The following is a 12977-nucleotide window of genomic DNA, read 5'->3' as shown; positions in this document are numbered from 1 at the left end:
CAGCAGCCTCGGTATCGGCCATAAAAAAAAACAACTAAAAAAACCCAGCAGCCTCTTACACTAGAAGTGCAAGCAATAGATATCTACTTAAGGCTGCCCCAGAGCCTTAAGTAACAACACAGACTTCTGCCTCCCTCTGAGAGGAATCCAACCTCAGATGCGCGCCTAAAATATACTTTTAAGATGGCCACAACCGATTTTTTTTTAAAATAACTTCATTAAAAACAAACCCCCCCGCCCCCCTCCTGTCGCCTGTAGAGCTCGCCGCTAATCTGCACGGAACCCTCTATACAATGCCTCGCCCGCTCCAGATAGCAGCCCATACCACTTTACGAGATGAGGTGTGTGAGGGAAGTTAACAATGAGCAAACAATCACAGCACCAACCTGACAGCAGTACTCATGTCAGCGGCTCTCAACTGCCGCGTGGTGTGGGGTCCCGGCGCCTTCACTGGCATTACTACGGATTTCCCTCAGTCGCCCTGTGCCCGGGCTAAGCCAAAACCTATCTCTGCTCAGTCTCTGCCGCTCGTCTGCTGTACTATAATAGCAGAGCCCTGTAGAGAACACGCTGCAGAAGGAGGGATAACTACTTGCTCAGCGTCTGTTACTCACTGTTCCCTGTCCCTGCTGAACGCTCCTCAGAGAGATACCGACCCGTTTTGAACGGGGTCTTGGTCTATCAAACTTAGGACACCGGTGCCCCCTTTTATATAGGTTGGCTTGGCTCCTAATTATAATATCAAAAGCAAATTTCTTCTTAGTGGAGCAGGAGCTTTTTTTCCTGTGCTGCACCTCCAGCACAATTTTTCAAACAGAGGGATAAGGGGCGTGAAGGGGGAGGAGACTGTTGTGCATCATTTTTTTTAGTTTAGATTGTGCCACCTCCGGTCTGTATACTTCACACCCCAGCTGTCTGAAGTGTTCCAGTGTCCCCAAGTGGATGAAAGAGAAATAAGCCACAGACATTAAATTGGGTGAATACAAGACAAAAGGCAGAAGGATACAGCTATAACGAAATATTTTAATTGAGAAAACAACACAAAGGGCTCAACTCCGTTACCTACAATGAAGTTATGGCGCAAGCAAGTGCCACGAGGGGTTTATCCTATACAATAAAAGGCCAACACTGCTCCTCACCTGTATGGGGGGAATTGAAGTGTTTTGCGCGTCGGCAGTACTAGATGGTGCCTGACAGAGCAATTCAGTTGTTGCTCCATTAAGGTGCGCACAGCTGCTGGCACTGACATTACCGCTATGTTGTGCCATCATTTTGACGGACTGTAACTAGTTAAACAATGTTTCCCTCAATGGCACTAACAGGGCTGGCATATTTTTAGACATTTGACACAGACATGTATTATTCAATGAGTGATTATATTTCAGACAGTAATTTGCAAACAAACGCACCAAAACTAGATTTCTGAACTTTAGTAGGAATAGAAGAAAAGGTTTCACTTACCAGTTCAATGTTCTCCCTCAGATCTTGTTTTAGACTGTCCTTTTCAGCTTTGATGGCTTCTACTTTATCATACAGCTCATCCCTGTGCTGAACAATCCGCTTCATCTCATCCTGGAGATTCTCAAGTTTACTTGAAGCTTCTGCATTATTGATTTGCAAGATATCATGCGAGGACTTCATTCTGTCCAGCTGCTCATGAAGTTGCTCCTTTTCAGTAATCAATGCACAATTCTTTTCTTCTAATTCCAGTTTCATCTTGTTTAAGTCACATTGCTCACCTGCTTGTTGCTGAAGAGTAGCAACTAGAGAAGAGAGCTAAGAAAGCCCAAAATCAAACAAATACGCTTAGACAGCGCAGAGACATACTCATACTTAGGCAACCGATTTACTTTGTAAGAAGACATTTTGCTACTTTTAGATCAATTTTGTATGAGTCGTCAGTAGATCAGATTAGAGGGAGGGTAGGGGGGGGGGCAAGAGATGCATAAAAAATAATAATAATTTAGAAGCAGTATATTATTCTTGCTACAGCACAGTGCAAAATGGAGCAATGCAAAGATAGACCTACCAGAACAGAAAGAAAACATGCACAAGTTTATACATTGACCTAACAGGACCCAGAATGCTACTAACCATTTAAATTAAACTATGGCTGCAAACAAATATTTGGGCTTTTATTAAATTACAATTCTTCCAAATGATTGCTCTTGGTTAATAAAAAGACCCCACAATTTACATAGTTGGAGTCCTAATCCACCATTTTAGGGTCCAGTCACGTTATGGGGGCAGTTAGGACTGTACTGGGAGGAGGGGGGGGGGGGGGGGGGGAGGAGGAAGGGGTCAGGCAACAGCTTGGATAGTGCTAGGGGCAGGTAGCAGTTGGGGTAGATACAGAAAATCACCAGCACTGTTAGTAAAAGCAACTTAAAGGACGGATAAGTATTGTAATACATTTACAGATTTATTTGATCATCAAGAAAGTAAATTAGGTAGTAAAATCAAAGTAAAAATAAAGCACACACACAATGGCTCATCTGTACTCGTCATTGTACCGGATGTTGTGATAGGACCTACTGTATGGACCCTTACTCAATAAAGTTCCGTATTTAGTAGTGGGATATTACCGTATAGTTGGAAACAGTCAATTGCAGTCTCTTTCAAGTTGGTATACCAGATGATAGGCTGTAGGGTTATTCACTGAATACCCAAAAACTGCAGCTGTCCGGATATAATGGAGAAACAGGTTCAGTCCATAAGAGATTGATCTCAGTACGGTCCAAAGTGGGTGACTCCGGCAAACAAAGTGACTAATGTCCAATAATACGCTTATCAACTTTAAAGGCCTGCTAATGACTTACCACATACATGGTAATAGCCCACTGCTAATTACAGAACCTTATGGAGTAATGATCAATATAATAAGTCCTATCACGATATCCGTTATAGTGACAAGTCCAGATGAGCTTTATTTTTACTTTGATTTTACTACTTTTTTTTTTTTATATATATTTTTTTTATGTTCAAATAAATCAGTATATTTATGTCAAAACTTATCCGTCCTTTACATGTTTTTTTTAGCAACAGTGCTGGTGATTTTATGTATCTATTTGCTTATTGCTCTATATAGAGAGAGTGACATTCCTACACCGGCTGTTATTGACAGTGCATTGGAAGTATTTTTTATATTGTTACTGTGATTCAGAAGTTGGTGTAGAGGGGACGAAGGGCAGGCACTGCTGGCGGGTAGGTATGGGGGTAAGTATACATAGCAACTACGGCAGTACTGGGTAGCAAGGAGGGGGGTTAGGGGCAGGCAGTGCTGGGGATAGGGAAATCGTAAGGTTAGATCACAGCTGGGGTAGCAGTGGGGGCAAGGACAGATAGCAGCTGAAACCACACTACACTGTTTTTGTTAGCACCCACAGAACTCCATCCTCATTATATAATTAGCAGCACCCCAGCCAGCTCTTCTTGAAGTAACATAGCTGACTTCATGGAGGGTTTTCTTAATACGCTGCCAGGGTGCCGTGGTAGTCTGCATAGTGATCACAGACTTACTACGTGTGCAGAGAGGCAGACGCAGTCACACATCACTGCATGGACCACGGTGTGCGCTGCCGCTACTCAGAGATTAGTCTGAGGCTCAGCTCACTCACGCGCACCTGGGGTATCGTGCTGGGGGAAGGAGCTGGGAGTGGACTTGTTAGGCCTTAGTCTCTGATTCTATTGGAAGATTCTGCCGGTGGCAATTGGGCAGGGAGACAGACGAACAGGTCGGTGAGGAACAACGTGTCTTGTGGGACCCGCTCATTTTTCAAAACCGGGTCCTTGCTGCCTGTAGCGCATAAAAATATCCCACCCCCACCATGGTCAATAGTGTAACCGCATCCTCCCTAAAACAATCTATATGAAAACCACGCCAACTGCTTTGCATGACTGCTTGCCATAGTAACTATCAATGCACCTATCATAAAATCATCATCATCACTAACATAGTAACTATCAATAAAACACTTACATTGCTTAGTTGATCTTGAAGGTCGTCTCTCTCAGATAGGGTGGATTTTTGCGCTTCTTCTACTTCCTTGATGCTAACTGCCAGTTCCTATAAAGAATAAAGCAGAATGTATTTTGTGTCATCAAAATTAGTTGTTTCATATTCAGAAGACCTCATTAACATTACCTGCTTTGCCAGAACGAGTTCCTCTTTTTCTTGCAGTGTAGCAGACAGCTATATTTGGAGGGATAAAGCACAAACAAGTCAGAAATGATCAAGGCCGGATAGTACTTTAGGCAACATAAAGATACATTTGTTAAGTTGTGTTTTTTTAAAGTGTACCAAGTGCTTTAACTCATCCATTTCTTTCAATAAAGATTCAGCCTCTCTGTCCTTTAGCATCATTTCCTCTGCGGTAAGCGAGCACTGCTCTTGTAGCGCATCATGTAGCAGCTTCAGTTCAGTATACTTCTGTTCAGTTTGATGACATTTTGCCTGCACAAGTGTCACCTCCTCTGTCAATTTCTCAATGTGTTCAGTTTGCTCTTGCAGCTTGTCCTTTTGGTTGTTTATTATACAATCAGATTGCTTTTTCTCATTTGTTAGAGAGAGAAGCTCCTCTGAAGATCTCTTTACCTGAGTGAGTGTCAAAGAACATTCTTTAAATGTGTTAACTCTTAGTCTAATACAGGACTATTAAGTTATACAGTTTTTTACAATCAGTTCATCATTGGACTTTTTTGGTGTGAGGAACACTACAATGGCAAATGTTCAGATGTTATGATAAGGCTTTTAACGTGAACCATCTTTGTGCAACTCACAGATATTCAACTAGTGTTTGTGATATTTATACACCTTTCACACCGCACAAACACGGTCTACTGCCAGGTCGAAGTGGGTTGATGTGCGGTGTAAAAGGAATAGGTCCCATATTCCCAGGTCGCCTGAACCAGTATTTCAACCCGGGAATAAAGCCAGGGTCAGGTGCGGTGTGAACGGGTAACCTAGGTCGATGCGATGCAATCCACGCTTGCGATGTGAAAGTGGTATTATTCTCTAGTTACAATTCCAGCTTTAAGTGAGGTTAACTGTAATCAGTTTCTGTAAAGTTGCCACAACAGCTATATAGCAGGGTTAGGTAAGAAATCCCAGCAGCCACAATTCCAACAGATCCTGTAAAAATGTAAAGCCTATCCCTGCCCCACAGCCTAACCCTCCTCCACCCCTGCAGCTTAAAGGCCCGTATTCACGGGCAGATGTTGGGAGAGGTGTGTGCTGAGCGTGCGCTCATTTCCCTCAGCAGGTGAAATGAGCGACCTGCTAGATTGAGAATGCATGCATTCTTAATCTATCACCGGCAATAGGGACGCGCAGGGCCACACATCGCTATCACTGTGGGGGGTACACACGGACAGATCATGCTTAAAATCTAAGCAATCTAGTCAGATTGCTTAGATTATCGCTCCGTCAGTACCCCCCTTAACACTCTCCATAGTTCGTAACCCATATCCAGTTACTTACCGGCGGGATCAGTCTGGATTCCACTGTCTGTATTCTGTGTGGATCCAGACTGCTGGGAACCTAACCGCATCCCACATTGCTTGGTGTTTTAACCAACTACACAGAATAGATTTTTTAGCTTTTGCAGATAAACTGCAAAATTTGTTAGGCTGATCAGAACATTGCATTCAGAACCTCTTTTGTTGAAAAAAAACTTAGCCAGCAATTACCTCTAATATTATCCTAACCACTAAAGCACTTTCTGGACAGAGAATTTTTGTTGAATAAACAAACTTCTTCCCACAAAGAAACCATGAACAGGAAAAGGTCACATGTATACATGTGTGCCAATCAACGTAAATGTAGCAAGCTTCCTAAAGGTTACTGTAAATTATAGTATGTACCTGGTCTTGAAGGTTTTCAACTTCGCCAGGCAAACTCTTATAACTGGACAGACAAGCCACTTCTTTTTCCAAGATCTGTTTATCTTCCAAAGAATTATTAAGTCGTTTGGCATAATCTGCAACTTCCTTTTCCAATTCCACACGTGACAGAAGATCTACAAACATTATAAAACAGGATTTTAATACCTACCGGTAAATCCTTTTCTCGTAGTCCATAAGGGATATTGGGGGAAAACTAGTACATTGGGGTACACGGGGTCCAAAAGGAGCCAGTGCACTTTAGATTTCTTCAACTGTGTGCTGGCTCCTCCCATCTTTGTCCCCTCCCACAGGCAGTTAAAAGGTAAAAATGTGCCCGAATGAGAAAGGACATATATGAGAGAAGGAACAGGATAACAGAAAGGGTGGCGAGATTTACACACAGTATACCATTGACATACAACAACCAGCAACGGCTGAACAGGTAACTATAGAACAAGAACCTGCAGAAAAGTCAACGCACTGAGGCGGGCGCCCAATATCCCTTATGGACTATGAGAAAAGGATTTACCGGTAGGTAATTAAAATCCTATTTTCTCTAGCATTCATAAGGGATATTGGGGGAAACTAGTAAGATGGTGATGTCCCAAAGCTTTCAGAACGGGCGGGAACGTGCAGAGACTGCTGCAGCGCCGCCTGCCCAAACTGGGTATCCTCTTTGGCCAGGGTATTCATTTTATAGAACTCAACAAAATAGTGTTCTTCCCCGACCAAGTGGCAGTTTGGCATAGTTGCAAGGCCGAGACTCCACGGTCAGCCGTCCAGGAAGAGCCCACTGATCTAGTAGAGTGGGCCTTTAGAGACCAAGGAATAGGTAAGGCTGACGACACATAGGCCTGTTGGATAGTAAGCCTAAACCAACGAACAATGGACTGCTTTGAAACAGGGCAACCCTTCTTCTGCGCATCAGAGCATGAACAAGGAATCCGTCTTTCTGACCCAAGCTGTACGCTTGACATATATTCAAGGCACGCACAGCATCCAAAGCTTCCGGAGTAGCAGAAGCGTCCGAACTGGACGGAACCACAATAGGTTTATTCAGATGAAAGGCGGAGACAACCTTCGGCAGGAACAGGTGTCTAGTCCGGAGATTCACTCTGTCCTCGTAAAAGATCAAGTAGGGACTTTTACACAATAAGGCCCCCAATTCTGAAACACGTAGAGCAGAAGCTAGGGCCAATAACATTACTGTCTTCCATGTAAGGTACTGTTGCCTAGTCCGGAGCTCAGCTCTATCCTCATAAAAGACCAAGTATGGACTTTTACACGACAAGGCCCCCCAATTCTGAGACACGTCGAGCAGAAGCCAGGGCAGTAACATCACAGTCTACCACGTGAGGTACTTGTCTTCTACCGTCAGAGGTTCAAACCAGGAGGACTGTATAAATTTCAACACTACATCCAAATCCCAGGGTGCTGTAGGTGGCACAAAGGGAGGTTGTATGAGGAGTACCCCTTGCAAGAAGGTCTGATTATCTGGCAACACTGCCAATTTCTTCTGAAAGAAAATGGAGAGCGCTGAAATCTGGACTTTAACGTAAGCCCTTATCCACACCAGCCTGCAGGAAACGTCTCAAGTGAAACTCTGCAGGCAGATATGTGCGTTCCTCGCACCAAGAGACATCTCCTCCAGATATGATAGCGTTTTGACGTCACAGGTTTCCTGGCCTGAACCATGGTTGCAATAACCTTCAGGGAAAGGCCCTTGTGAGCTAGGATGTTCCGCTCAACCTCCATGCCGTCAAACTAAGTCGCCGTAAGTCCGGGTAGACAAACGGTCCTTGCTGAAGGTCTCTTCTGAGTGGTAGAGGCCAAGGGTCTTCAAAGGACATGTCCAGAAGATCCGCATACCACGCCCTCCGAGGCCAATACGGGGCAATCAGAACTGCCTGGATACCTTGATTCTTGATTGGCTTTAGTACTCTTGGGAGCAATGGGATCGGAGGAAACTGGTAGAGCAGCCGGTACGGCCAAGGCGACGCCAGTGCGTCCATTGTCCTCGCCTGAATATCCCTGTTCCGCGAGCAATACCAGGGAAGTTTCTTATTGAGAAGAGAAAATAGGATTTTAATTACCTACAAGTAAATCCTTTTCTCGTAGTCTGTAGAGTATACTGGGGTCCATATTACTACCATGGGGTATAGACTGGTCCACCAGGAGCCATTGGCACTTTAAGAGCTGAACAGTGTGGGCTGGCTCCTCCTACCAGAGAAGTCTAGAAACTGTGCCAGAGTAGACATACTTCGAGAGAAGGCATTACACAGATAATGGAGAGATTCACACCAGCTCACACAAGGCAAATCCGGTCAACATGCCGGAAAACTCAGCAACAGCTAAAACAGTACAGAAACAGTAATGAAAGCAGAACTTACCTAGGAACCAGGCAGTACTGAACCAAATAACCACTGCAGGATAAATAACTGCTGGGCGGGCGCCCAGTATCTTCTACGGACTACAAGAAAAGGATTTACAGGTAGGTAATTAAAATTTTATTTACTCTTACGTCACAGAGGATGCTGGGGTCCATATTAGTACCATGGGGATGTACCAAAGCTCCCAGAACGGGAGGGAGAGCGCGCAGGCTCCTGCAGAATGGACTGACCAAACTTGAGGTCATCAGAGGCCAAAGTATAGAACCTGTAAAACTTAAACGTGTTCGACCCAGACCATATAACCGCTCGGCAAAGCTGTAAAGCCGAAACACCCCGGGCAGCCGCCCAGGAAGAACCCACCGTACGAGTAAAGTGGGCCTTAACAGATTTTGGACACTGCAATCCTGCCGTAGAATATGCATGCTGGATGGTGAACCTGATCCAGCAGGACACCCAACTTTCTTGGGATCATAGAGGACAAACAGAGTCCGATTTTCTGTGAGAAATCGTCCTCACAATCTTCAAAGCCCTCACAACATCCAAGGCCTTTGAAGCAAATGAGGAGTCAGTAGCCACAATAGGTTAGTTGATATGAAAGGCCGAGACAACCTTAGGAAGGAACTGTGGACGAGTCCTGAGTTCCGGCCTATCTTCATGGAAGACCATATAGGGGACTTTTACAGGACAAAGCTCCCAAATCCGACACACGTCAAGCCAAGGCCAACAAAGTGACCGCCTTCCAAGTGAGAAACTTGATTTCAGCCTCCTGCAGAGGCTCAAACCAATCCGATTGGAGGAACTGCAACACCACATCCAGATCCCATGGGGCTGTTGGCGCCACAAAAGGAGGCTGGATGCGCAGAATCCCTTTCAAAAAGGTCTGAACCTCAGGGAGGACAGCCAATCGTTTCTGGGGGGGGGGGGGGGGGGGAAATGAATAAAGCCGAAATCTGGACCCTGATGAAGCCCAATCTCAAGCCCATATCCACACCTGCTTGCAGGAAAAGGAGAAACCGTCCAAGTTGAAACTCCACCGCAGGAAACTTCTTGGATTCACACCAAGACACATACTTTTTCCAAATACGATGGTAATGTTTAGACGTTACCCCCTTCCTAGCCTGTATCAGGATAGGAATAACCTTGCTCGGAATAAAATAGAAATAGTCTGGCGCTATTGTTACTGTGAAAGTGCCTGCTGCTATGTTCAAAGGCTTGGTTCTTAGCCTAAAAATACAAAATGGAAAATATACAAAAAAGAACAGCGCTGGCACTTTTACACTAAAAAATTATTGATTTAATATCACATCTTAAAATACATCTTACATATCCATATCATGTAAAAACAATTACAGTATATGTAAATTATGCTATGTATCCCGCAGGATAAATCCTGCTCTATATACCGAACCAGAGAAAACCGTTCCTCACTGATTTTATATATACGTATACAGCTGAATATTAAAGCTAGATATTACTTCCTTATATGCTTTTGACAGTAAATCATAACCGCGTGAATGTTATCACTCAATGCATATGTCCAGCTAATGGATATATTTCCTCAGTTGTTATAATGGGCAATTATCCGGTCAGCTAACACACCTGGATTCTTCACACAGGTTGCAGTTTTTTGGCACACGCATACAGCCAATGAATTATGCTTTCCAGATAAACTTCCTCACACCATTAAGTTTTCAACCAGTGTGAGCTATACTTATTCTGTTTCGTGATTATGGCTTTTTGTGGAGATAATTAACTGTGCACGGATGTTCAGCTTTGCACATATCACATTAATACCTCTCCCGGCTGTCGCTTCCATAAACAGCCTTATCCGGAGTCCACTGCCTGGTGGATAGCAGGTATAATCTCAGGTGTTGTCCGCAAGTGCAGGTGTCTCTAGCCGGCCAGTAGTAGAATGAAGATGTCTCACAAAGGCTCTTTAGCAGTGCATCCGACAAACGCGTTTCCCCGCTTGAATATACAGCTCAGCGGCTTCCTCAGTGTCCATCTGAGGAAGCCGCTGAGCTGTATATTCAAGCGGGGAAACGCGTTTGTCGGATGCACTGCTAAAGAGCCTTTGTGAGACTTGCTCGGAATACCTTTCTGAGCGTCAGATCTTAGCTAGACCGCCATGCCGTCAAACGTAGCTTTGGTAAGTCTTGATAAGTGAACGGCCCCTGTAGTAGAAGATCCTCCCAAAGAGGCAGAGGCCTTGGATCCTCCAGCAGCATATCCAGCAGATCCGCGTACCAAGCCCTCCTTGGCCAGACCGGAGCAATGAGGATTACCAGAACCATTTGTTCTTCTTACAAGTTGTAGAACTCTTGGGATAAGAGGAAGTGGAGGGAACACATACACCAACGTGAACACCCACTGTGTTACTAGTGCGTCCACCATCACTGCCTGTGGGTCTCCCGACCTGGAACAGTACCTCCTCAGCTTCTCGTTGAGGCGGGTAGCCATCATGTCTATGTGAGGAACCCCCCACCAATGGGTTACCTCCTCGAACACCTCCGGGTGGAGGCCCCACTCTCCTGGATGGAGATAGTGTCTGCTGAGGAAGTCCGTTCCCAGTTGTCTACTCCCGGAATGAAGATTGCTGACATCGCTACAGTGTGCCTTTCTGCCCAGAGAGGATTCTTGTCACCTCTGACATTGCAGCCCTGCTCTTCATTGCGCCTTGTCGGTCCATGTAGGCCATTGTGGTCACGTTGTCTGACTGCACCTGATCAGCCTGATCCTGTAGAAGGTGTGCTGCTTGAAGAAGGTCGTTGTATACGGCTCTTAAGCTCTAGGATGTTTATCGGAAAAAGGGATTCCTGACTTGACCACCTTCCTTGGAAGGTTTCACCCTTGAGCGACTGCTCCCCAACCTCTTAGACTTGTATCCGTGGTTAGAAGGATCCAGTCCTCAGGAAGACTATACAAGTCAAAACGCTTTGGTGGAGTGTTTTATTTTGGGACACCTGGACCTGTACCTGTGGCATCCAGCATAGTGGTGAGAATAGATGGGCCCTTTTTGTTCGATACCTACTGAGTTGTGAAATCCGTCCTATGACCAAGGTCAGGCTTTGACAGCTTGGTGTCCTAGTTGTTATTTTGTTTTTATTTGTGATTTTATGTACCCAATAAACACCGTTTTTATTCACAAACGGTTGTGTGTTTTGGGAATCAAATTATTTGTGTGGGGAAGAAAAGAAAACGCTACGGGATTTGACCATATTCATTTCAACCTGAGACACTCTTATTTGTGTTTCCCCGAAATATTGGCATGGATTTGTGAGGAGATTCTCGATAGTGTGGGAGGAATATTAAAGAAACCGCTACATGTACTTACATCACTCGCTACAAGTAAGCATACGTGTAAGCGTGATTTTCTTCTGGTTGTATGAATAAGGTTCACTATGGTGTCAATCGGGGACGTATAAAGTAAAGATACCTTTATAAGCATAGGACCCTTTGTTTCATGTAAGCCCAAGAGTGAGCATCTACTCCTATTGATCAGTGCACGATTTTGGGTGACCCTATAATCTTTGAAGTTCACGGAATTAAAGAGTATCATCGGATCCTCTCTTATCAACCTTTATCCAGACTTTTAAAAACAAAAAACTATACTACACATTAGATTTCTCTGTGTGTTCTTTTTTTTTTATATATGGTATCCATTTGGAGGAGACTGTCTTTCGGTTCTATTAAAAGAAACAAGAAATTGGGACTTTAGAAAAGTGTACATGGACTGTTCTCGAAAATAAGTATCTATTACCCTTCATTTGTTTGGCGCAGATTGAATATCACATTTTTGTTCTGTAAAAGCTTTGACTGTTCCCAGAATGCATAGCAACGCCTCCTAACCCCGCCTCCGTGCACAGGAGCTCAGATTTTCTTAACCAGTCCAATGCAGTAGCAGGCAAGAGAGACAACTGTCAGTAGCCACATACACCACATTCTCACGACAAGAGAAGGTGTCAGTGGCTAATGCCTTACCAACCCAAAAAAGCTAAGTGCGTCAGGGTGGGCGCCCTGTGGAGCCCAGTGTACCTCGCAGAAAGAAAGATTTAACAGTTCTTACCATAAATCTCATTTTCTGCTGCGGGGTACACTGGGCTCCACAGGGAATGACATTGGGGATATCCTAAAGCAGTTCCTTACAGAAGGGGATGCACTGAAGCAGGCACAAAACCCGGCGTCCAAAGGAAGCATCCTGGGAGATGGAAGTGTCAAAGGCATAGAACCTTAAGAACGTGTTCACTGAGGACCACGTAGCCGCCTTGCACAATTGTTCAAGGGTTGCACCACGGCAGGCCACCCAAGAAGGTCCAATAGACCGAGTAGAATGGGACTTGATGGTAGCAGGAGCTGGAAGGCCAGCCTGTACATAAGCATGTGCAATCACCATTCTAATCCATCTGGCCAGGGTCTGCTTGTGAGCAGGCCAGCCACGTTTGTGAAAACCAAACAGTACAAAGAGAGAATCAGACTTTCCGAAGGGAAGCAGTACTCTTCACAGATACGGAGAGCCCGTACCACATCAAAAAGACCACTCTTTAGAAGACAATTCAGGAGAGGCAAAGGCCGGAACCACAATCTCGTGATTAAGGTGGAAAGACGACACCACCTTAGGTAAAATACCTTGGAGGTCTTTTAAAGAACCGCCCGATCAGGGTGAAAAATCAGATTTGGTGACCTACAATACAAGGCACCCAAATC

The 12977-nt window shown here is 44.7% G+C and overlaps 1 protein-coding gene across 5 annotated transcripts in view; it reads right to left on the bottom strand.

Annotated features, from left to right (window-relative positions):
- Positions 1–12977, bottom strand: part of CENPE (centromere protein E) — a 635458-nt gene that overhangs the window by 245245 nt on the left and 377236 nt on the right. For all 5 annotated transcript variants that reach the window (XM_063918152.1, XM_063918161.1, XM_063918167.1 and 2 more), the window contains 5 exons: positions 5863–6017; positions 4301–4594; positions 4145–4192; positions 3980–4066; positions 1462–1776 (listed from right to left, as the gene is read on the bottom strand). In XM_063918152.1, the coding sequence (XP_063774222.1) occupies positions 1462–1776; positions 3980–4066; positions 4145–4192; positions 4301–4594; positions 5863–6017 (899 nt within the window). The remainder of the gene's footprint in view (positions 1–1461; positions 1777–3979; positions 4067–4144; positions 4193–4300; positions 4595–5862; positions 6018–12977) is intronic.

Source organism: Pseudophryne corroboree, chromosome 1 (genome assembly GCF_028390025.1).
Source record: "Pseudophryne corroboree isolate aPseCor3 chromosome 1, aPseCor3.hap2, whole genome shotgun sequence".
NCBI lineage: Eukaryota > Metazoa > Chordata > Amphibia > Anura > Myobatrachidae > Pseudophryne > Pseudophryne corroboree.
This window is presented reverse-complemented; position numbering and strand designations above follow the sequence as displayed.